Source organism: Chiloscyllium plagiosum, unplaced genomic scaffold (genome assembly GCF_037043375.1).
Source record: "Chiloscyllium plagiosum isolate Xiang-an unplaced genomic scaffold, Cpla_swu_hap1 HiC_scaffold_37, whole genome shotgun sequence".
NCBI classification, from domain to species: Eukaryota; Metazoa; Chordata; class Chondrichthyes; order Orectolobiformes; family Hemiscylliidae; genus Chiloscyllium; species Chiloscyllium plagiosum.
The window spans coordinates 16,508,469-16,535,162 of record NW_028270175.1 but is presented as its reverse complement, the minus strand read 5'-3'; the positions used below and the strand labels follow the sequence as shown (position 1 = coordinate 16,535,162).

Below are 26,694 nucleotides of genomic sequence, written 5' to 3'. Positions count from 1 at the left end.
TGGTCAAGAATGTGATTGAATAGGGGATAGATGGAATCCTACTTCCTGGTGACTTTAGGTAAGTTGAGGTGCAGAACAGGTTCAGAGTGCTGAAAAGCTGACTGTTATTCCTGGGTTTTTATGTTTCATTAGCATTTGGAACTGTGAGCCTTTAGGCGTTACAATGGTAAACAAAATGTTATTTGTGCAACCCTGAGATATGTGAATGTCATGAGTGACTGGAAAAGTTCTGATGAAAGGCTATCCTGAAATGGATAATGCTGTTTCGCTCCAAATGTTACTAGACCTGAATATTTTTGGCATTTTCTGTTTTCATTTCAGATTTCCAGCATTAGTTGTATTATTGAAGAAATATCTTTTTGATTGTGTATGTGCCTGACTGTCTGTCCCTGAAGATTCAGGGGCAAGGCTCAGTAGGCAGGGCTTCATGGTGACCTCAGCTAGTCCAGAAATTCAACCCATGCTGGTTACATTGGTGTACTTTGCAGAGCAGCCTTTCAGCCAGCCGAGCTAACTAATCCCAAGTTATTTTACTTTTGTGATTGTGAGCATGTCTTTCCCCTTGCCCTTTCAAAAATTATCCTGTGTCGTATGTGACAGAAATAACTTTCATTTCTAAAGAACCTTTAACGTCTTCTAGATGTCCAGAGCATTTCAGAGCCAACAAAATATTCTTGAAGTGTGGTTCGGCCTTATTGTAATATCAAGATGTTTACTTTGTAATTTTAGTCCTGAATGGTTTTGCTGAACATTTTCACACTGCATTCTCCAAAGCAGGATCATTCAGTTTCACAAAGCTTTTCTGAGCTGGCTAATTAACAGTTACCATTTGAATTGCTGCACTGGTGCTGTAACGAATAACCTGAATTTACCCTACATTTGCTCCCTCTGGGCTACCACACCACAGCTACAGTCCATTGTGAGAAACTAGAGGATTTTCAATAGGAAACTGAGTGTGAAACGTGGCACTAAACATGTCCCAACATATGCCAGTGTGTCAAGATGTTTAGCATCACAGCGATGAATGAGAAAATTAATTGGTAATTAGCCCTCTTGAAGGCTGGAGCCATTTTTTTTTAGAACCGCATCAACCCTTAAAACAAGCAAAACCAGAGTTTAATTAATTTCTTTTTTAAAAAAAAACTAGTGAGTGCATCTTGTTCCCTTTTTTTTGAGTAAAGTTGTTTGCATGTGTGCAAGTGCAGATTTTTTTTTCACGATTCTTTATGCTGAAAGAGGGTTGCCAGGCATGCAGGTGAAGCTGCAGTGCGAGATTATCTTGATGACAAACAAGTGCAGTAAACTTAAGTGTAGCTGGTGGTGACCTTACATTTCTCCCACAATTCTTCCAGCCTGATTCCAAAGGCATACTGATGATTGTAATAAGACCTTAAGAAGGAAGAGGGCAGTGGTGACACAGGACTGACTGTTTCACTCCACAGTGCCTATTTTCTTCCAAGGTAATTGGAAGGCAAGACAGGGAAAACAGGCAATGGTGGTGATTGGGTTGGTGTGTCAGGGAGAGGTATGATAGTGAAGCGGAGTTAAATCTGTGCTCTTGGCCTGAGAATGTGTAATGTTTTATGTCAACTTGTACAGTTCTTGACCTTTGTCAGGAGTTCCAAAGGGATTTAGAGAGAGATTATGGAAGGAACTGCTGTTTGTTTTTTACCGTAGGATGTGGTGTTTCACTTGGCGCTGATGTACTTGGTCACTGTCTTTGTCTCTCTGACACGGCATACTTGGCAAGCTCCCCAGATAGGAGCAGGCACACGACACTCTGGATCTACCGGGAGGCTGATGGTGCTGTGCGGGTTGTAATGGGCCAGACTGGAAGCTTCCCCCAGGATGTGCAAATATCATTGTAGAATGAGTTCAGGGTGCTCATGGCCTTGGAAGAGATGCTGGAGTCGGGATGAACCTGTTTCATCACTTTGTTGATATAGATGGGGGAACTTTCTTTCCTGGACTTTCTCATCTTCTCACCATTCTTCATGCCTTCTTGGAGATTTTCTTCATGCCCTTCTCAGACGATTGCTGTGTTATCTTCTCATCAGTCATTGTGACAATCAGTTTCAGACACTTGTGGCCTTGAGATGATATCTTTGTGAACTTCTAGCATGTTTAGAAATAATCTATTTAACTACATTCATGGCATTGGATATCATGAGAAGCCAGAGAAAGTGAGGATGCAGATGCTGGAGATCAGAGTCGAAGAGTGTGGTGCTGGCAAAACACAGGTCAGGCAGCATCTGAGGAGCAGAAGAATTGACATTTCGAGCATAAGCCCTTCATCAGGAATGAGGTTTGTGGCCCGAGGGGGCTGGGGCTGGAGGGAAAATAGCTGGGAATGTGAAAGGTCGATGAAGGTGGGGGTGAATGTGATAGGTCGGAGAGGAAGGTGGAGCAGATAAGTGGGAAGGAAGATGGACAGGTAGGAGAGTTCAAGAGGGTGGTGCTGATTTGGAAGGTTGGGTCTGGGATGGGGTGGGGAAATAAGGAAACTGGTGATCCAATCTTCCAACTCGGCACCGCCCTCTTGAACTGTCCTACCTGTCCATCTTCCTTCCCACCAATCCATTCCACCATCCTCTCTGATGTATCACCTTCACCCTCACCTTTATCTACCAATCGCATTCCCAGCTACCACCCCACTCCCCTCCCATTTATCTGTCAGTCCCCTTGGGCCACAAGCCTCATTCCTGATGAAGGGCTTATGCTCGAAATGTCGATTCTCCTGCTCCTCGAATGCTGCCTTTTCCAGCACCACACTCTCTCATGAGAAGCCAGACAGGTTGATAGTGACTCATGTTATGAGATGTAACGAAGATTGTATTTGACCTCAGTGTGTCCATTTCTGGACTTCAGTACTTTCTGTAACTTTACTACTCCCTATGTTTATAACCTTCCCCAGTCCCATAAACCTGTGGGTTCTGTGTGTGTCTCCAAATCTGGCCGCCTGGGCATCCAGGATTTTCATCAGTCCAGCATTGATAACCAAGCAGTCAGCTGCCTTGACCCTATAATAGTTATTATGCTGCTGAAGTATTTTGGAACATTCTGACATTGTGCAAGACATTATATAAATGCAAAGTTTTTGTAAACGCTGGATTTCCCCCCTTAAATTCCTACTTTTCAAACTTTCAGATACTCCTTAAAACCTTCGGCCAAGTATTTTGTCACCTGGCTTAATAGCTCCTTTTTAAAAAAATTCATTATGGAATGAGGGCATCCCTGGCTAGGCAAGCATTTATTGCCCATCCCTAATACACAGAGGGCAGTTAAGAGTCAAGCACATTGCTATGGGTTTGGAGTCTCATGTATGCCAGACCAGGTAAGAATTTGCAATTTCCTTCCCTAAATGACATTAGATGTGACATCATTATGGATGTGATACTTATTTTCATCTGATAATTCTCCTGTTGAGATCCTTGTGATAGTTTACTGCAATGAAAATGTGATTAAATGCAAGTTTCTATATAATTTTTAATTTCCTCACTGCTCCCATTTACTCTAATTCTTTGTACAAGTTTCTGTCATCCGATGAGTACGTATCTCAATTTCTGACAGCCCTCTTGTCTCTCAGTGAAATAACTACATGATTGTAGACAGTGAGTGTTCGCAGACTATCTGACTGTAGAAGGAAAGTTGCACAAACCAAATTCTCTCAGTCCCAAAAACCCCCTCACACACCTCCACCCAGCCTTACACCTTCAGTTAAAGCAGGGCTTGCTATCGAGTTTTTGATATTTCCCAGTCTGGGTAAAGCAAACCTTGAATGCCTCTGCTCTCCACTCTCAACCTAGATCCGTGTTGTAACACCCTAAAGACAATGTCAGTTTCACAAGGAAAATTGTCACCAGAGCTGAGCATGTATGACACTGCAAGGGAGACAGTAAGTTTCCTTCATTACAGCAGTGATTGCAAAGTGCTTACCTGGTTGTTATGGACATTGGAGATTGTGAAAGGCATTGTATGCAAGCAGGTTTTTCTTTTCAAGTAAAAGATAGAATGCAGAATTTTTGAGGTATTGTGCTTGCAATGCATGGTGAATCCAGCCCCCAAAGGCAATAACTTGCTGACTTTATTAATCTCTTAAAATTCTATTTGGACCTCAGTTTCAAAGACTCTGCCAGATAGTAATTAGGATCAAGAATCCTACCAAAATTTCCAACTTCCCTTTGCCTTTATACACTGAAGCCAATTGTAATGCCCCCACTGCTGACCCCAGCTAAGATCAGCTATCTCGATACATACCAGGGATCAAACTTGGTAGCTGTTTATGCTTAGGATTCATATCTACAAAGGACAAAGTAAAAGCAAATGGAAATCAATTCATTAACAATCCTAACATCTTATTTAATCTCCCAAATCCGAAAAGATATGACCTGCTGTTTACAAATCTTCTTAGTCAGCAGTGTCAGGGAAAGGAGGACCGGTTGCCCTGTCTCCCTCAGTTTCATTCAGTTCCCGTATTCTGAAGGACAAGTTAACCTAGTTCCTTTGGAGAAAAAAAAAGTCTGCGTCAATTGGTTACTTTTATATCTAATCCTCCTTCCTATTGCTGAGCCTGCGAGTTTTGCAGTCTGCTTGGCAGGATGATAAACACTCATCCTGAGCCAGCATTTGTGGCTTTAACACAGATTGGCAGGGACTGCAGCAGACAAGGCAGGATAGTCCACATTGGTTGCTCTAATTGCATTTGCGCACAGAACAGTTATTGTGAGACTAGCACAAGTGCCAGAAACACTCTCTGATTAGTTACCCTATTAAATAACTGTGCCTGTGAGTGTTAGCTTGTAAAAAAATTTTCAGGATGTGGGTAGAGCTGGCAAAATCATGTTTTTCTTACCTGTGCCTAATTGCCCCAAGAAAGTAATGGTGGGTTATCTACTTTAAAATACAGAAGTTCCTTGGCTAATGGTGGTTGTGAAATGGCTTCAGAAATTTAAAGAACTCTAAAATATTGATCCAATAACAATGAATAAGCAGAAGTTATCTTTATATATTGATGGTATATTTTGAGGAATGCTTGGGGAAGGATTTCTTGTAATCTAATTGTTCTTATTCCATTTGACGGTGCATTGTTTGGGGCTGGGAAGTGTGATTAACGTAAGTTTAACAAATTGGAGCTGAAGTGTGTCAGTGGCAGAAGGGATGCATGCTGATTCCAAAGGATGTGATGTTGATCAAACAAGCTGCACTATTGATAGTGAATACTCCTTCTCAAGGTGGACAACACAAAGTCAATCCTCTGGAATTCTGAATTGAATGGCCCTTTTTCATTCACACTCACTTAAGTAACTTTCATTTTTCCATATTTTAATCTCTGCACATTTCTGAGTTGTGAGATGCAAGTAAGAAATCCTGTGGCTTCTGCAGCTCCCCTTTAGAGATGGTGGTCAGAAAGAGTGGTCAGCTCTTTGGCAAAATCAAGGAGTTTGTATATTTAACTTCTTCACAGTGAACTCCATGACCTGGAATGCAGCACAACTTGCCATTCCTCACACCTATCTCTACATTTTCTTGATAAGAATATTAGCACAGGAACTAATTTGTGTGTGTGCATCAGGACAGAAACTATTGTCAGTTTGTTGGATCAGAGAGTGTATCCATTATCTCCATCCTGTTCTTTTACATGTACACACACACGCACACACACAGTCATATAAACACAGGTACGCACGTACAAGTGCACACAAAATCCAGCAACTCACTGGATGAAAATTATGAGTGAACCTCTCATATTTTTGTCTTTCCTTGTTCAGGGTTATTGATGGAACTTATTAATACATGAACTAATGCCTTTAGCTATGACCAGCTAACTCATCATAGACTAGACATGCAAATTAGACTTCTTGATAGCTTAATTTTTCAAATTCTCAAATGATGTTTTCATAATTATTTATCAAAGCGACCTGCTGAAGCAAAAATACAGACCATTTTCTCAGAATAAAATTACAGGCAATATTATTCACTATATTTTGTATTCTAAGGATGTTAAAATATACCAAATAGTGTACCTCAGGTGACAGTTTTTCTTCTTCCTGCATTCTTACTAATTTTGAACTCAAGGATATATTTTCAACTCATTGCCTAGGAGTAAGTGGAAGACCAAGCCTAAGAAACATTGAGCTGTCTCATACTTAAATGCATTCTCTCCTGGGATCTCCCCAGTCTAGAACTCTCCAATTCTTTTCATCCTTCCTCACCACCCCAACCTATACACTTTCAAAACCCTAAGTTTGGCATTATCTGATTGTTGCCTTCCTGCCTTTTCTCCTGGCCTTTTCATTTTTGACAGTATCCTGTATCATGACCTTGGTGCTTTACCTATGGTTCTGAGATTAATTAGTATTAACAAAAATCCAAAGTCCTTCACAGATATTGGCAGCAATCGACAGGTCTCAAAAGGAAGATCAGCCATTTCTGATGGCCCACAAATTAACAGAGAACGGACTGACCTGGAAAGAAACAGGTTGACTCAAGCTATCAATCAGTAAGCTCAAATTGCAAATAACTCTGATTTGAGTCATTTTATCCAAGCTGGAACAAAACCAGACTTCTGCTTGGTTTAAGCTTTGAGTTACTCTATTGAAGCAGAATTTAAGCTTTTTCATGTTACCTGAGAGAGTGTTCATTCTGATTCTATGGCTTTTGTAGAAATTTAATTGAACTAATCTATATAATTTTGGTGAGCTGGCCAACCCTAGTAAATTCACTGTCCTCACTTCAAACGCTCACAGAAGATGGACTGTAGGGAATTTTATGTTGCCCATTTGTGAAATTTCTGCATGATTGAAAAGCACAGAGACATTCATAGCCATGTTTGAACAATTCCGTCCCTGCTGGAAGGATTGTTGATTTTTTTTTGTTCATCGAACAAGTGATCAACGAGTTGTGCTCAAAGCAATGTCAATTATGAAATAGTCATAAACAAAGAATGAGGAAGTTTGTTGATAAATAGCCTTTCTCACTCAGAAGTGATACTTTCAAATTTTGTTCCGTTTCATAATGAAATCCACTGAGGAGGATCTCCCATGGAAAGTGCACACGGTGTACTAATAATAAGCAAGTGGTGCAGCAAGCCCCTGATGATGGAGTGGGAAATGACACAACCTCTTGTCGCAATTAATGCAGATCACCACGATCCAAATGTAGCCCTCAATTCGTTCACTGACATGAAGAATGGCCAATGGCGAGGACTCAGCTGGCATCTGTTTAACTGTGCCCAAGCATGAATCGACGCCTTTAGGAAAGCAGAAGGCTAAAATGCTTTCTTTTTGCAAAGGAAGGAGCAGGTTGGAACTTGAATTCAAAGTGCACTGCAAGCTCAATGATTGCTCTTGCTCCCTAATTGTGATCATCTGATTCCACCAGACCTGAGTAGGACCTTTGGCTGATGAAATTCAACATGAGCAATTGCGAGGTCTTGCATTTTGGAAAAAAGAATGCAGGCATGGACTTTTTTTTATAAATAGTGAGAAAATTCATAAAGCCAAGTACAAAGGGATCTGGGAGTGCTAGTCTAGGATCCTCTAAAAGTTGATTTGCAAGTTGAGTCCGTGATTAAGAAACCAAATGTAATGTTGTCATTCATCTCAAAAGCAACGACATGCTACGGAGACTTTATAAATCTATAGTTAGGCCCGATTTAGAATATCGGTCCAATTTTGGGCCCCACACCTCAAGAAGGACGCACTGGAGCATGTCCAGCGGAGATTCACACAGATGATCCCTGGAATGGTAGGCCTAACATATGATCAGCTGACTATTCTGGGATTGTATTCATTAGAGTTTAGAAGGTTGAGGGAAGATCTAATAGAAACTTACAAGATAATGCATGGCTTAGAAGGAGTGGACACTGGAATTAATTGCCATGGAGCGCAGTGGAGGTCAGGACATTGGGTGTCTTCAAGGCAGCGATTGATAATTCCTTTCGAGGCCAAGAATTTAAGAACAATGGGGAGAGTTGCGGGTAAGTGGAACTGAAATGCCCATCAGCCATGATTAAATGGTGGAGTGGACTCGATGGGCTGAATGGCCTTACTTCCACTCCTATTGTCATATGTTCTTATGACCTTGGAACTTTAGGTAGTTCAAAATGTTCAGGGAAAGAAGTCCATGACTAATCAGGGAGGAATCCAAAGTCTCTATATCACAGATTAATAGACGGTTTGGGACATTTGATCGATAATTAACACTGTCATCAATGTTACCCAAGCCATATTTAAGCGGATAAGGAATGTACAGAAAATGTTCCAAATTAGATGTCCAACCAGCACAAACTGTTGGGACGATCGACTTTCTGACTCCTGAATGAACTGAGCTTGGGCATTCTCAACCTGTAGTGGAGGCAAAGCAGTTTTTTTAGGGGCTCTTGTAGGGCAGTGATAGTACCCCTACCTTTGAACCAGGAGACCTGGGTTCATGTCCCATTCTGCTTCTGAACAGATTGATTTAGGAAAATACATAGCTGTGTGGGAGCTCACCACACAAACTATCTTAAATGCAGCTCAAGTTAAAATTCGGAATTGAAGGACAGCTAGCACAGGAACTGGAAATGTCACTAAGTCGAGGTTCCACTCTGAGGGTGTGGAGGATGGTGGAGATACATGGTTGGTACCTGGCCTCACCATACATTATACAGGCTTCGGTGCCAGCAAAGAGAGCTCTTCCACCTTCATTGTTAGCCATGATGTGGAGATGCCGGTTTTGGATTCATGCTTCCAAATAAACCTGTTGGACTATAACCCTGGTGTTGTGATTTTTTTTTTTACCTTCATTGTTGATAACTTGTAACCTGACAAGCATAAATATTCACACCACATTTAGACCTCACCACCACAATAAAAATTAAATTGAAGTATAAAAGGTATTGGCAAAGCACAGCACCAGAAAACAGCACAGATTCACCTGCACTTTGTCCAAGCTCCCAAAATATTAACCTACAGCAAGTACTTGAAATGTAGTTCATTAATTTTACTGAAGTTGTGAATTCCATATTTAGTCATCAGAAGACTGTAGGGCAGCCAAGTTTTAAAATAATTTTTTAAGAACCTTCTATAGTAGTCTAGATATTAATTGAATAAGTAGGCAACCTTAAGCAGCTATAAAAAATATCCAGTAACTCGACTAGACAAAACAGATAGGACAGTTACATATTGCAGCCCTAGTGTTCCTCCTGTATTGATTTGTGCACTTATGGAACAGCACTTGATGTATTAACCATGCTGAAGTGCACCAGAAATAGAAGTGGAAGCGCGAGTGAATAATGCATTTGGATGGGAGAGCCATCTCCCTGAGACACAGCAAGCATGTAGACAGAGTGTTCATTTATGGGTTTGCAGAAAGCAGCTGCACTTACACAAAAAAAAGTCACTATAGTGGCTTATCCTGGAAGAGCTTGCATCGTAAAACATTGTTCACTGGTTAAAGAAATTAATTATGTCAGCCAGTCTGACATAGAATTTATTTTTCAATGTACAAGTCCTTTGTATGTCAGTTACTCTTTCACTACTCTGAAATGAATATTGTTAGTTTGCAAATGCCCTCATGGCTAAGAAAACTCATCAGAATTGTTTTGAAATGTATATTTTTCTGCACATTGATTTCTCTGCATGTAAATTTCTCCATTTCTCTTTTCTCTTTATTTTAAGTTCTCCCACATCCTTAACATGCTGCATTTCATTCCCTATATGGCAAGTGACCAGCTTCCTATCTTCACTGTTTTCAGCCTATAGTAGTTCAGTGATAGCATTGACATCTCTGAAACACAAGATTTTGAGTTCAAGTCCCACTTTAAAGCCTTGAGCAAAAAAGCTCCAAGCTGACACTGCACTGTAGAACTGAGCGAATGCTGTACTGTTGACATGTCTGATGAGATGTTAAACTAAGGGACCATTTGTCCTCTCAGGTGGATGTAAAATATCCTATGCTTCTACTCAAATAAAAGTAGAGATTCTTTCCAGTCTCATGACCAATATTTATCTCTCAACTAACATGACTCAAAGCAGTTAACTGTATCTGACCATTATCACATTGCTGTTCAAGGGATCTTGTGTATCAGCTCTTTGATACATTTCCCATAATACAATGGTGCTTATACTTCAAAAGTACTTCATTGTCTATAAAGGGCTTGGAAAGCCCTGAGGTTGTGAACAGCACTAGAAGGGTTGTTGGATTCAAAACTTTAATGCTGTTTCCTTTCTTTCAATGCTGCCAGACCTGTTAAGTTTCTCCAACAGTTTCTATTTCTGTGTGTTTCAGATCTCCAGCATCTGCAGGTATTTGTTCTATTTTAGCACTACAGAAGTGATGTCCAAAATGAAAACCCTGCTGGATGTTTGTGAATGTAGAACATTTCACCTGCACAGCACCTGAAACCTTGAACCTAATACAGACTCTGAGCCTGAAACAAATCCTGGAACTAGATTGACATACCTTTTCAAAAATGTCTGGTTTTTGGACAATTCCCATTTTCAGACAATGGATTTTGGGCATTGTACCTGTGCATAAAAGGATTTCTCTCTCGCTGGTGGTGACTGCAGTGTAGGGTGTGCTTCAGCTCTGTGCCTGTATGCTCCCGCTGGCTGAGTTCTTTTCTTTTCTCTATATTTCTTTTCTGTTTTGTTTCTTCATTTCTGTCTTATATCAACGTTCACCTGCTTTTCTGCGGCTGCAGTGAAGGAAGGCTGTTGCGAGGGCCTGCTGCAACAGTAGCAGTATAGGGGATCTGGATATCTGTTCTGCATAGCCATAGTGGCTGTAACTTTATTGAAGGCTTCATCGTTGATGGGTCTGGTCTGTTCCTTCTGGTGGCGGTATGGTGGTTTCAGTGGAGGCTGCATGGGCTAGTTCCAGTTCATTCCTCAAGGCTATGGTAGCAATGCAGCAGCTTCAGGCAGTGACTGAAGGCTTCAGCATTGGTCGTGTGGTGTGTCTAGTCCAGGAATCCTTGCCTTAGTGGCCACAGCATCCCGTAGCCACTCCAGAAACCCAGAAGTCGTGGAGTGAACAAAAGGTGAACTTTATCCTAACTTTGACTCAATTATTTCTTTTTATAATTTCTCCAATTAAAATTATGCTGAATTGTGGTGACGTTTAATACACATCTCACTGTGTCTTCATAAATACAAGTGACAATAATTTGCTGTTCTATTCGCTCTCATTTCTTCATTTAGCTTTTTAAAAAATCTTTCCTTAAGATAAAAACAATATTTTTTTATGAAAGTCATTGCCAGTACAGCACTGAACTATATGGATCAGAAGATCCCTGATGTGATCCCCAATCTGCACTAAGTTAGTGGCTCTTTATTAGATGGACCAACAAGTTTCATTGGCTACAATGCTTGCTACTATTGAATAACTGGAGAAATATTCACTGTACAGGCTCAGTGAAGAATGGTTACATAGAACAAAATGACAGAGGGCTAACTGCACTTTATGAAACTGCTTTAGAAGAAGAAAAAAATTAGACCCTCCTCATTGGCAGCATTGTGGGAGCGAAATATGAGAGGAAATTCAGTAATTCCTGGAGCGAAGAACATGGAAAATTTCAGTAATTTAAGGAGTGAAGAATGTGGGGAAATTCAATAATTCTGGGAGGGAAGAACATGGGGAAATTCAGTAATACTAGGCGGGAAGAAGGTGGGGAATTTCAGTAATTCCAGGAGCAAAGCATGTGGGGAAATTCAATAATGACAGCCTGTATCCATACCACTGGCAGCTCTGTGGAAGTTCTTCCTTGACTGCTGAGCTTGTTAGTTTCATAACTTATGCTTCAGAGGATTAACTAATTTTTGGAGCCTTTGAATCTGGTCTGTACTTGTCTGGATACTCGACCTGAGTGAATTGTGTGTGGGGAATTTCACATAGCTCTTGATGAATGCTGCTGTGCTGATGAAGGGAGTTTATACAGAATTAGGTCCGATAAGAGCTTCAGCAAGAGGACTGAGGACTGCACATCCGTCTCCAGACAGCCTTAGCAGCTTGCAGACTGCAGCTGCTGGTACCCTCACAAGGAGACCGGAGATGCTGACTGTGTCAACAGTCTGCCAGAAAATACTTTATTGATCGTTTTACTGGCACAAACCTGTACTTAGGTCTGTAGCATGAGGCTGATGTATAAATATTTTATGTAGCTTAAAATAATAGAGCTCTTAAAAGGGCGATGTCTCCATTTCAGGATCCAAAATAGTCAGAGGGGCTGCGTGCAATTCCAGTCTCGGTAACAATAAGGATATGAACACAGCATCTTTAATGCAAATAACCTGCAGAAATCTGTTTGGCGCATTTGGTAATACTCAGCTCTACGTTCTTTAAGTTTCACTACCAAAATCTGTGCCTATAATCTAGGCTGACATTCCAATACTGCCAGAGGTATTCATCAAGAAACATGGTATTTTCACAGCGAACGAGCCAACATTTGTCCACTTGTCCTCACCATTACTCAGCACCAGACAAATGAAGCTGCTTCCTCAGGAGCACCACAATCCCTATGCTCCTCAAAGTAAGTTCAAGGTCATGGCTCTTGCCATCCTTGCTCATGATGGAGAGGGTGAGAAAATCTATGGGGCCAACTTCAAGACACCGTGGCAGGTAAGTTAAAGGGGTAATCATCTTGGGGAGGAGTGGAAGCGGTAGTGCCTCTGATAAGCCCAGGATTGCCCCAGTTGACCATCAACTACCCCCCCTCCCCCATCCACACTCATCAAAGCTGAAATGCTGGACCATTGACGTAACATTGGTCTAATGTGTTGCAATCTTCGAGGAGAAAGTGAGGTCTGCAGACGCTGGAGATCAAAGCTGAAACTTTATTGCTGGAACAGCACAGCAGGTCAGGCAGCATCTAGGGAACAGAAGATTCGACGTTTCGGGCACATGCCCTTCTTCAGGAATGAGCAGAGAGTGTTCAGCAGGAGAAGATAAAAGGTAGGGAGGAGGGACTTGGAGGAGGGGCGTTGGAAATGTGATAGGTGGAAAGAGGTCAAGGTGAAGGTGATTCCTTCGACTCCCTCCTTCGACTGACTGAACTGGTCCTCACCCTGAACACCCTCCTTCGACTGACTGAACTGGTCCTCACCCTGAACACCCTCCTTCGACTGACTGAACTGGTCCTCACCCTGAACAACTTTTCTTTCCAATCCTCCCACTTTCTCCAAACAAAAGGAGTAGCCATGGGCACCCGCATGGGCCCCAGCTATGCCTGCCTCTTCGTAGGGTATGTGGAACAATCCATCTTCCGCAACTACACTGGCCCCACCCCCCATCTTTTCCTCCGCTACATTGATGACTGTATCGGCGCTACCTCGTGCTCCCACGAGGAGGTTGAACAGTTCATCCACTACACTAACACCTTCCACCCCGACCTCAAATTCACCTGGACAGTCTCGGACTCCTCCCTCCCCTTCCTAGACCTTTCTGTTTCTATCTCAGACGACCGAATCAACACGGACATCTACTACAAACCGACCGACTCCCACAGCTACCTGGACTACACCTCCTCCCACCCCGCCCCCTGTAAAAACGCCATCCCATTCTCCCAATTCCTTCGTCTCCGCCGCATCTGCTCCCAGGAGGACCAGTTCAAAATACGCACAACACAGACGGCCTCCTTCTTCAAGGACCGCAATTTCGCCCCCGACGTGATCGACGATGCCCTCCACCGCATCTCCTCCATTTCCCGCTCCTCCGCCCTTGAGCCCCGCCCCTCCAACCGCCACCAGGACAGAACCCCACTGGTCCTCACCTACCACCCCACCAATCTCCATGTACAGCGCATCATCCGCCGTCACTTCCGCCACCTCCAAACGGACCCCACCACCAAGGATATATTTCCCTCCCCTCCTCTATCAGCTTTCCGTAGAGACCACTCCCTCCGCGACTCCCTTGTCAGATCCATACCCCCCACCAACCCAACCTCCACTCCCGGCACCTTCCCTTGCAACCGCAGGAGGTGCAACACTTGCGCCCACACCTCCCCCCTCACTTCTCTCCAAGGCCCCAAAGGAAACTTCCATATCCGCCACAGATTCACCTGCACCTCCACCCACATTATCTACTGCATCCGCTGCAGCCGGTGTGGCCTCCTCTATATTGGCGAGACAGGCCGCCTACTTGCGGAGCGATTCAGAGAGCACCTCTGGGCCACCCGGACGAACCAACCCAATCACCCTGTAGCACAGCATTTCAACTCCCCCTCCCACTCCACCGAGGATATGCAGGTCATTGGACTCATCCACCGCCAAACCACAACAACGCGACGGTCGGAGGAGGAGCGTCTTATCTTCCGACTGGGAACCCTCCAACCACAGGGGATGAACTTGGACTTCACCAGTTTCTTCATCCCCCACCTTGTCTCAGCCGAATCCCTCCAGCCCGGCACCGCCTTCCTGACCTGCAGTCTTCTTCTTGACCTCTCCGCCTCCACCCTACTCCGACCTATCACCTTCACCTTGACCTCTTTCCACCTATCACATTTCCAACGCCCCTCCTCCAAGTCCCTCCTCCCTACCTTTTATCTTCTCCTGCTGAACACTCTCTGCTCATTCCTGAAGAAGGGCATGTGCCCGAAACGTCGAATCTTCTGTTCCCTAGATGCTGCCTGACCTGCTGTGCTGTTCCAGCAATAAAGTTTCAGCTAATGTGTTGCAAGTCATATACCAATAGATTTCAAGGGTAGGAAGGCGGTCTCAATTGTAACAATTGTAACCAGGTCAGCTAGGTGGACCTCATAGAGTATGAGTCCCCTGATTGGGGATGTTAATCTGGTCCAATCATGGAGCCCTAGCTGACAGATAAAAACAGGAATAAGAGGTGGGCACCATAGGGTGTGGAGTGCTTTATTCCCCCCCACCGCCCCCGACTCTATTTTGATTTAGTCCCTGCCCTCCCCTTCACGTTTGAACACACAGCATTGGCCTTTTTTGTGAAGGGCACTGTTTGTCACTGGCCACTCGGGTGTTTTCTTCCTGGTGGCGCAAAATGAAGAAAGATGTATGCACTTATCTTTCACTGTGTCACACATCTGCATACACACAACATGGGTGCTGGGAAAGAAAAGAAAAAAATATATAACCAGGAGACTTAGTAAATAAAAACAGGAATGGGAGACACCCTAACTCTCCAGGAGTTGAGTCTGACAGAGCCAAGGACTTTCCACGTGTAAATAAGGGTGAATTAGTGACTGAATACTGGCCTCCTCGAATTATTTTGGTGGCAATGAGAGTAAAGCACTTCCTGAAGAAACTCGCTTGCAACAGTCATCTTTGAGTTGGCATAAGCACTGTTTGAATCATGCTGTTATTTGGCAAGCTTGACTTGTTTGACCTTGTTGTTGAAGATTGGGCCCAGTATGTGGAAAGAATGCATTGCTTTTTTCTGTTATTACGAGCCTAACTTTCCCTGAGACACCAACTACTAAAACCTTTCAAGAGTTGAGTTAAAAAATATTATGACCCCTAACTTCTCCTTTTTCTGAGATGTCATTTTTTTACTCAGCAAGAACTGGGGAATCTGTGTTGGGATTTTTGACTAAGTTAAGACTACAGGCAGAGCCATGTGACTTTGGGTTAACCCTTAATGAGATGCTGAGGTTCCCGTTGGTATATGGGATTAATGATGTAACCATGCAAAAACACCTGTTAGCTGAAGCACAACTGGCTTTATCATTGGAAAATGTGGCAAGTGAAGACATGAGTTGCAGGGTATTCCGATTCAGAGGACACTGTCACCAGTCTAAGCAAAAGTGAGTACTGCAGAAGCTGGAGATCAGAATCACGATTAGAGTGGTGCTGGAAAAGCATAACAGGTCAGGCAGCATCCGAGGAGCAGGAAAATCGACATTTCAGGCAAACGTCTTTTTCCAGCAGCACTCTAATCTTGACGTTGTCACAGGTCTAACTGAGCTTGGGAAGCACTACTTGAGTTCAGACAATTGCATAGCCTCACTCAAGACATATCCTGAATACAAGAACTCTAGGTCAGCTCACAGTAAAACCCAAAACAATGCCAACCCTCAGCCAAACTGTTAAATGTTTCTTCAGGATTGTACTTTCCGCTGGTATGTGGACTCAAGACTGCAAAAGAGTCCCACTCGACCCAAGTTGAGTAAGAGAGTTCATTAGCCGGTATTAGGAGAGTACACACCCTGGAAAGTCCACAAACATCTGGTTTGGAACATCCAATCAGAGCTAATCAAAATAAATGTATGATTAGATGGTCACCTGGTTCTAATGGAGGTCAATGCTAGTGCGGTTGTTTCATTGATTGCAGAACCAATCTTTAACAAAATTTGCTCTGGACTCCAACCCTTAAGCTTGCACAAGAACTTGGCTTGACTTAGAACCTATACCAGGGAACCTTTACAGATTAACGGTACAACTTTGGTTCTGGTCTCTTAGGAGCAGCTGGTTCAGTTTCCCCTGAATGCAGTAAAAGGCTTGGGCCCAAGCTTGATGTAGTGAAATTGGTTGAGAAAGACTCATTTAGATTGGCTCAACATTTTTTTGATTAGAAAATAGCTGCTTGAGTGAAGTCCCAATTAAATACCTGAAGGTGTTTCAGGAAGGTCTAGGGACTATCAAAGGAGCTAAGGCAGCTGAAAATGTGTTGCTGGAAAAGCGCAGCAGGTCGGGCAGCATCCAGGGAACAGGAGAATCGACGTTTCGGGCATAAGCCCTTCTTCAGGAATGGCTGAAGAGCTTCTGTGCAGAGGAGATGACCTGGGGGGTGCAGTGAGAGAGGGACTCACTGAAATCTTTGTAGAGGGAGGAAGAGAGCTTCTTCAAGGAAGGCATCCTTGTAAGAGGATTCGCAGTAGGTTGAAATCTTTGAGGAGAAAGTGAGGTCTTAAGAAGGGCTTATGCCCGAAACGTCAATTCTCCTGTTCCCTGGACGCTGCCTGACCTGCTGCGCTTTTCCAGCAACACATTTTCAGCTCTGATCTCCAGCATCTGCAGACCTCACTTTCTCCTCAAAGGAGCTAAGGCAACCTTGCATGTTGACCAGGAAGCAATTCCATGATTCTGCAAAGACTGCCCTATGCCATTTGCCTTACAGGCAAAAGTAGAGGCAGCAATCAGAAGGCTTGAATTCAAAGGAATCATCGAACCAGCACAGTTTGCAGAATGGACAGCAACGGTCGTACTGATTGTGAAACCCAACAGGTCGGTTCTCCTTTGTGGGCTTTTTATATAGACGGTAAACTGCTTTTCATAGGTGGATAAATACCCAGTCCCTCACATAGAGGATTTATATGCAAAACTGGCAAAGGGGGGCTGTCTTGCACGAAGCGAGACATGAGCATGCTTACTTACAATTGTGGTTAAATGAGGACATATAGAACATAGAACAATACAGCACAGAACAGGCCCTTTGGCCCACGATGTTGTGCCGAACATTTGTCCTAGCTTAAGCACCTATCCGTGTACGTATCCAATTGCCGCTTAAAGGTCCCCAATGATTCTGACTCTGCCACTCCCACAGGCAGCGCATTCCATGCCCCCATCACTCTCTGGGTAAAGAACCTACCCCTGACACCCCCCTATACCTTCCACCCTTCACCTTAAATTTATATCTCCTTGTAATACTCTGTTGTACCCGGGGGAAAAGTTTCTGACTGTCTACTCTATCTATTCCCCTGATCATCTTATAAACCTCTATCAAGTCAGCCCTCATCTTTCGCCATTCCAATGAGAAAAGGCCTAGCACTCTCAACCTATCCTCGTACGACCTACTCTCCATTCCAGGCAACATCCTGGTAAATCTCCTCTGCACCCTCTCCACAGCTTCCACATCTTTCCTAAAGTGAGGCGACCAGAACTGCACACAGTACTCCAAATGTGGCCTTACCAAGGTCCTGTACAGCTGCAACATCACCTCACGACTCTTGAATTCAATCCCTCTGCTAATGAACGCTAATACACCATAGGCCTTCTTACAAGCTCTATCTACCTGAGTGGCAACTTTCAAAGAGCTATGAACATAGACCCCAAGATCCCTCTGCTACTCTACCTTACTAAGAACCTTACCATTAACCCTGTATTCCGCATTCTTATTTGTCCTTCCAAAATGGACAACCTCACACTTGACAGGGTTGAACTCCATCTGCCACTCCTCAGCCCAGCTCTACATCATATGTAAGTCCCTTTGCAGCCGACAACAGCCCTCCTCACTATCCACAACTCCACCAATCTTTGTATCGTCTGCAAATTTACTGACCCACCCTTTGACTCCCTCTTCCAAGTCATTAATAAAAATTACAAACAGCAGAGGACCCTGAACTGATCCCTGCGGAACTCCACTTGTAACTGGGCTCCAGGCTGAATATTTACCATCTACCACCATTCTGACTTCGACCGGTTAGCCAGTTCTCTATCCAATTGGCCAAATTTCCCACTATCCCATGCCTCCTGACTTTCTGCATAAGCCTACCATGTTACAATTAATATGTTACAATTAATATCCATAAGGGTTTGACCAATGTACAAGACTGCCATTTGGGGTATCACCAGCCTATGCAATTTTTCAGTGGACAATGGAGAACATTTTACAAGGTCTACTGCAGATAACTATTTATCTAGATGATGTGTTAATAATTGGGAAGACCAGTAGGGAACACATAGAGAACCTGGACATAATCCTTAGACATTTCTCCCAGGTGTGCATGTGCCTTAAATGGAAAAAATGTGTGTTCCAGGCACCCCAAGTTATCTACTTGGACTACAGAGTCAACAAGACTCAACAAGAGATCAGGTTTGGATGCAGACATAGCTGTATTAGTGGGGCAGTGCCTAGAGTGCCAACAAGGACCAGTAGCTTCCCCATATTAAGGGACTGGCTGGGTAAACCCTGGACTCAGTTACACATCACCTATGCAGGTACCTTCATGGACTCAATGTTCTTAGTTATTGAGGACTCAAAAGTGGCTGGACATGCATAGAGTTCATTTGTCAAACACAGGGACGATGACAGACAAACTGCGCACTTTTGTAAAACGCAGACTCCCAGAAGCGTTGGTCACATATAACAGGCCATCATTTTCCAGCTGGGAACTTGAGTATTTCATAAAGTCGAACAGCATTCGATATATAATGACAGCTCCATACCATCCATCATCCAATGGTTTGGCAGAAGGAATATCCAAACTTTGAAGGCAGGCTTAAAGACACAGCCTAAACATTCACTAGATACCAAACGGTCCCATTTCCTGTTTGATTAGAGCACCACCCCTCATGCAACTAAAAGGATAGCTTTAGCAGAGTTGCTAATGGGGCAAAGGCTCCGCACCAGGTTAAATCTGATCTGAGCTGAGGGGAGAGGGTGAAACGGCATCAGGAAAGCCTATGTCAGACACAAGTCTCCATTAAGTAAGATAGACAGTTTATTTCAGGGGATGAAGTTTGTTGTAGAAATTACAGAAATGGCCCTGCATAGGTAAAAGGCTTGGTTGACGTGAGGTCAGATCCTCTGATGTATAAAGTTCAGGTAGATGTGATGGTCCTGACAAGCATGTGGACCATATGAAAGCTGCGTTGAAGATTACTCAGAATCTGAGATGGGCACAGCAGATGTCGTTACCTCAACACCTTTGCCACCTGAAGAAGAGAATGAATTTCTTCCAAGATGCTCTGGGTGCAAGAGGCAAGCTAATGTGCATTATGCACCACTCATATCAGAGGCAGAGTCAGTGGAACCGGTTCTAAAACATCCCAGGAGGAGCGACAAGAAAAAGAACCTGCCTATGTCCTTGGAACCAGAGGGGGAGGGATTGTAACGAGATCAGCGAAATGGATCTCATAGAATATGAATTCCTCGCTTGGGTCTGTTAATCTGGTCCAATCAAGGAGTCCTGGTTTACAGATAAAAACAGGAGTGTTCACACAGCACTGCCCTCTGATGTGAAGGGCAGTGTTTGTCACTGGCCACCCGGGTGTTTTCCTATCTTCCTGGTGGTGGAAATTGAATAAAGATTCGTGCACTTTGTGTCTTTCACTGTTTCTCACACCTGCACACACACACCATGGGTGCTGGGGAAAAAAAAAATATATAATAAGCACTACCGCACTTAGGTGTTTGTGTGGGAAAAAAAAAGAAAAAAAAACAAGTGTTATTTTGAAAAAGAAAAAAAAACAGGAGTGTCAGACATCCTGACTGCCAGCAATGGAATTTCAGGACCTCGGCGTGAATATCCTGGCAAGGAGTATCAGCCCATATCTTCTACCTCAGAAGGTGAACGTGTTCACTTTGTATTGATGTGTAAAGACCACATTTGAGCATCATTCAGAAGTCTGTAAATTGCCTGTTTTAATTTATCTGACCTTTGTGTCTAGTGTACTGAGGTTATTTCAGAGAAAAATGCACTTCCTGTACTTACTAGTCATTATCTGGTGTTACATGATCCTGTGCTCAACAACTCTCTAAATCATGCTCTCTCTTATCACCAAGATCTTTTTTTTAACTCAGTTAGTTTGCCGTTCTGAAATACATCTAAGAATAAATAAATCAGACTGTTAATGACAAAATTAATTTTGTTACAACAGATTTAGACACCTTATACAGATGTGGATGATAGTAAAGGAAGGAATCTTAAATTAAATCCACCACCCTTTTCCAAAAGAGGAAATCTTGTGCCTCAATGCACTGACATCATAAACATTCACAGATTGACCCTGCAAGCCAGCATAGATCAGGCAAAGAGATGAAAGACAAAGTCAGCCTTTCTCCTAGTGATACCCATGGACAGGCCCTCGGGCAAAGCAAGCTTCAGAGAATTCATTCATAAATAGCTGTGCCTGAGCAATGTGCTGCCAGAGACAACTTCTGTTCTAATCAACATCAAAGGAACACCCTAAAGTTATGATATTTTGATGTATAACGTATATTAAAAAGCCTTTGACATCTTTATTGGCTGAAATGTAACGTGTTTAATTACAACTGTACCACCAAATGATTCCTCCTATATGTGTATTATCTAAAGATCAAGAGTTATGAGAGGAAAAAAGCTGAAAGATCAAAATTGCGACATTGTCTTTCAATGATGCCAACATAATTTTCATTGCTGAGAATCTCAGCAACAAATTAACCCTTTGGCTAAGGGATTTCCCTGATCTTTTACAACCAATCAATTTATAGGGTAAATCAATCAGTTCTGTACACCCAGTAGGAAGTCCCACTCCATAGTAGCACAGCTAGGAAAAGGGACTACAACTCTATAGCAACAGTCTTTTGATGCTTTCTGAGTGCTGACCCTACTCCTCATCCACTGTTCACAGGTTTCACCCTTTTTGGCAGGAATTGCTAGAACAAGATCAGCAGCTACCTTGAATTCTTCCTCTTTATCCAAGGCTTTGCTGCTGAGTTTTTCCACTTGAGACCATTGTACTGGGTGAGACAGCCAACTTGGGAGACACAAAGGATAAACTCAGATGGGAGGCTTAACTATTGGACTTGTTAGCATAATTTAAAAGTAGAATTCCACTGAAAAATGTTTTCCCACACTTAAATAATTTAAATATTGAAATGATGTTGAGGCAGTCCACAGGTTTGGAGTCGATGTGGTAGTGAGTGAAGGCCATGCATGTGAACAACAAGGTTGTACTGAGAAATGAAGAGTAAGACAGTCCCAATTTAGAGGAAGTAAACAACTGATTAGAGAATTCTACACGTATATTTAACAGACAATTAAAGGGATCATGATGGCATGTACATAGTTTGTTTTGATTTGAATCTTCTGTAATGTCACCAAGTTGGGTACAAACACAATTAAGGACAATTGTGAAAGACATACTTCACTTCCTTTGTGTGAACTGGTTGCACAGCACTATATAATTTGATTAGAGCATGCAAATCAGAACAAGTCTAAATGCATATAATATAGAATAGTACAATACAATACAACACAGCACAAGAACAGGTCCTTCGGCCCAGAAAGCCTGTGCTGATTCCTATTCCTTATTTAGACCTGCCACTTATTGCCCATGCATGCTTTCTACCCCTTTGCCTTCCATTCATCTGTCTACCAAGATACACCTTAAAATTTGCTAACATGCATGCTTCTACCACCTCCATTGATAATGCATTCCAGGCACCCACCATCCTCTGTCTGAAAACTTTTCCTTGCACTTCTCTCCTAAACTTTCCCCCTCTTACCTTGAACCTGTACCCTCTTATGGTTAGCCTTTCCATCCTAGGAAAAAGTATCTGACTATCCACCTATCTATGCCTCTCAATTTTGTAGACTTCTATCAGGTCGCCCCTTGGCCTCTGTCTTTCCAGAGAAAACAATCTGAGTTAATTCAACCTCTCCTCATAACTTAATCCTTCCAGACAAGGCAGCATGATGGCAAACCTTCTCTGCACCCTCTCCAAAGCATCCATGTCCTTCTAACAGTGTGGCAATCAGAACTGCACGCAGTGATCTAATGTGGCCTAATTAAAGTTTTGTATTATCTGTAACGTAACTTGCCAACTTTTATATTTGAGACCCAAGGCAAGTATGTCTTCTTGACTGCCTTATCCACTGTGTTGCCACATTCAGGGATCTGTGGACCTATACACCCAGATCCCTCTGTGTGTCAATGCCGCTAAAGATTATGCCATTTATTGTATGATTTGCGCTTGAATTTGATCTTCCAAAATGCATCACCTCACGTGTCTGGATTAAACTCTGCCATTTCTGTGCCCAAATTTGCAATCCATATAAATTCTGCTGTATCTTTTGACAATCCATTTCACTATCTGCAACTCGGCATACAGTCATAGGGATGTACAGCATGGAAACAGACCCTTCGGTCCAACTCGTCCATGTTGACCAGAAATCCTAAATTAATTAGTCTTATTTGCCAGCATTTGGCCCATATCCCTCTAAACCCTTCCTATTCATATCCCCATCCAGATGTCTTTTAAATGTTATAATTGTACCTGCCTCCACCACTTCCTCCTGCAGTTCATTCCATACACACACCACCCCCTGCTTGAAAACATTGCCCTTTAGGTCCCTTCTAAACCTTACCCTTCTCACCTTAAACCTGTGCCCTGTAGTTTTGGACTCCTGTATCCTGGGTTAAATATTTTGACTGTTCACTCTAAGCATGTCCCTCATGATTTTATAAACTTCCATAAGGCCAACCTTTGGCTTCCGACACTCCAGGGAAAATAGCCCCAGCCTATTCAAGCTCAAACCTTTCAACAATGGCAAAATTCCTGTAAATCTTGATGAACCCTTTCAAGTTTCACTACATCTTTCCTAGCATGTTCTAAAGATCAGCAGTGCTTTTATGTAAATAGAATCACTGGAAATACTATTGGTGCTAAAGATCACATCTTTGGGAACTGATGACAGAATGAGCCAGATGGTGTGGGAAAGTAATGACATAATTAACAATTCACAGTTTAGAGGTGCTTACATTTAAATCTAATTTACTTTCCAGAAAATGTGGGCACATTTTACACAACTTGTTTTGCCAAACATCACGTTTTCCACAAATGGAATTTGCTTTTAATTATTTACAAAAAGTGTAATCAAATCATCCATCTCTTCTCTATTGGCTTAGTTGATAAAATGGTACTCAATGTGGAACTTAGCCACATGAACCAGGAAGGTCCCAGATTCAATCTCCAATCTGTGCCAGGTTAGCTGATGCCAACTGTTATAATAGGCCTCAGCTTTCCTGGTCCAGAGTGGATAAAAAGCTGTAATTATGAACTTGCTGCTTCTGATTGTTATTCAGTGACCCCGTCTGGAAACTAGATTTCAGTGGATGTTTGATGACTACAGAATTGTGTTCAACTGTGAACCATCCACTGTCAACTAGCCCATTGACACACTTTTCCTGGGCTGTAGGAGCCAATTTCCTCCAATTACTTTAGGTGTTAAAGAGTCTCCAATGCGGCTGAGATGGTGATTTAAACTGCAGTGCCCTGTGAGCTCTATTTTACTGAACACCATCTTTATAAAGGAGTTGAAACACACACCAGGAACAGAGGCTGAGTATGATGAAGGTTTTGATTAACAATTGAATTACCTGGTACCACTCATTATCAGGGCTACACTGCATTTTGCTGGCCAACACTTCAATAAAAACCCTCTCCAAATAGAGACCAGACGTTCATATGCAAATCATTTTGTATATTTTCTAATCAATCTGTTTGAGGGCCCTGTTGTGTTTAGAAGTAGTGGTTCCCCATGCCCACCACCCAGCCCAGCCAAACCCAAGAGGCCCAGGTTCAAGTCCCATCTGCTCCAGAGGTGTGTATAACATCTCTGAACAGGTTGACTAGAAAAATAGGGTAAGTTAAATGAAAAAAATTAATCAACCTGAATGGAGATGTTATGGCACAGCTCTGGAGCAGATAGGACTTGAATATGGGTCTCCTGGCACAGAGGTAGAGACACTACCACTGCATTACAAGAACCCTCAGTCATAGCTGAGCATTTTAAGAGATATTTAAGGATGTACTCAGCTTTCACTGTTTATTTGCTGTTTGCGATGGTCTGGCCTCACTATATCTGAAGAGGAATTTTGAGACCTCCTGGGTTTACTATTAACCAGACACTTAGTTGGGCTTGCTATGTAACTACTGTAACAACAAGAGCAGGTCAGATGCTGCAAATTCCGTGGTCACTAACTCACCACCTGACTCACTAAAACCAGTCCACCACCTACAAGGCACAAGTTAGGAAAGTGATAGAATATTGTCCACTTGCCTGGATGAGTGCAGCTCCAAACTTATGATCTGCACTAACTTGAAGAAAAGGAACAGCAGACACATGGGAACATCACCACCTGCAAACTCCCCTCCAGGTTACACACCATCCAAGCATTCAAAGATACTCATAACACATGAAAGAATTTTTCAACTTGATTTCCTACCTTTTTCAGTTATTATTCAATTGTGCTTCTCTACTTGCTGGTCAACCTGTCCAGTCTTACATGTCCTCCCTTCCTCTGATCTAACTTCCTAACCATATTTTCCTGTTCCATCAATGTTTTGTCAGAAACCTACCAAAAGCTGATGAACAGCTTCATAAAAGCTGATAGTGTGACTCTTGCCCTAAAATCACCTGTGGTTTGGTAGCACTCTTTTCTGAGTCCAGGGTTTCAGCACTAAATCCAGCCTGACATTGTACGATATTGCTGAGGGAGCACTGCATTGTTAGAGGTGCCAACTTTCAGATGAGATGTTAAATTGAAGCCCCTTCTGCCCACATCAGTGAATGGAAAAGATCCCATTGCACTATTTTGAAGAAGATGAGGGATATTATCCTCATTGTTTTGGCTAATATTTATCCCTCAATCAATTTCATTAAAATAAATTAACTGATCATTGCTTTTTGCAGTCTGTTTAAGTTGCTCTGTGTATGTTTGCATATTGGCAGTCATGTTTCCCACGTTACAACAGTGACTACATCTTAAAAATATATCTTGGTTGTAAAGAACTTTGTGGCCATGTAAAACACTATATAAGAAGCATGGTATCAGACAGTTCAGAGAAGGACTTTCAGCCTATCAAACCTGGACAGACAAAAGGCAAATATCTTTTAAAATATAGCTGTGAATACGGGTTGGAATGTAGAAAGATTGTTACTTAACCTGTAGGTGAGGCCAATATTTGATCATTTTCATTGTGAGGGCAAATAGCATTCCCAGGTGCTTTAAAGTGGTGTTTATATCAATAGTGAAGTTAAAAATTGTGAGGATGAGACTGATGATAGTGCAAGGTTTGTTATCTCCAGGACAAAGGCCCCTGAAAGTTTTGATTTTTGACACTGCATTGTGAGTTTTCCAGCATTTTAGAGCTTCCTTTAAATTTTCTTTTGAACAAAAAATAAATCCTTCTGGAATGGTTAGAGATATTGTAATTGTGAAAACAAAAGTAGTTGTATGGACTTTAATAAGTCAAAATAAATGGGTTTAAGCCATCCATTAAAAGACTAGAGGAAGTCTAAAGAACATGTTATGTGTTTGTTCTCTATTATTACCAACATTAATTAAAGCCTGTGTTGCTCTTTTGAACTTGTGAAAGCAGATTTTTTTCATTTACTAGCATCCACAACCTTTTGAAGTAGACAGTTTCAGATTTCTACTATCGTTTGTGCGAAAAACTCCTTCCTGATTTCATTCCAGAATGTCCTAGCTCCAATTTTAAGATTATGCTGCTTTGTTCCGAATTCCCCCAACGGAGGAAATAGTTATGCTGTGTCTAGTCTATCAGATCCCCTTATCATTTTAAACATCTCAATTAGATCACCTTTCAGTCATCTAAACTCAAGGGAATGTAAGCCACATTTATGCAAACTGTCTTTCTAAATTAACACTTTAAACCCCAGTATAATTCTGATATATCAACATTGTATCCCCTTCAAGGCTACTTGTGTCCTTCCTGAGCCCAGCATTCCTAATGGGGTTTGACCAAGGCTTTCTACAACTGAAATCCAATGGCCAACACTTCCATTTGCCTTTTTGATTACTTTTTGTATCAGAGTATAGCAATTGTGCATATCCTGTTTCTCCTCCATGGCTCTAAGTCTCTCACCACTAAGAAAATATTAGTAAACCATCTTTGTGCTATTCGTGACGTCTAATCTGTTTCTATATTTGAAAACCCTCCTGACATCCCAGCTCTTTGGGTAACCTTCAATCACCTTTCCCAACTCACTACAAGCGCTCAATATCCGTCCCTTTCTTCTTG

General features: G+C 42.4%; 1 protein-coding gene across 4 annotated transcripts in view; it reads left to right on the top strand.

Annotated features, from left to right (window-relative positions):
- LOC122540113 (MORN repeat-containing protein 1-like) overlaps window positions 1–26,694 on the top strand; it is a 202,549-nt gene that overhangs the window by 56,545 nt on the left and 119,310 nt on the right. The window contains exon 11 of one of the 4 annotated variants that reach the window (XM_087980386.1): window positions 7,033–8,910. The exons of 2 other annotated variants lie outside the window; for them this stretch is intronic. In XM_087980386.1, coding sequence (XP_087836512.1) covers window positions 7,033–7,241 — 209 coding nt within the window. In that variant the 3' untranslated portion in view covers window positions 7,242–8,910. Of the gene's footprint in view, window positions 1–1,677; window positions 2,256–7,032; window positions 8,911–26,694 lie in introns of those variants that run through there. One more of the 4 variants, XM_087980387.1, reaches the window with a different exon arrangement.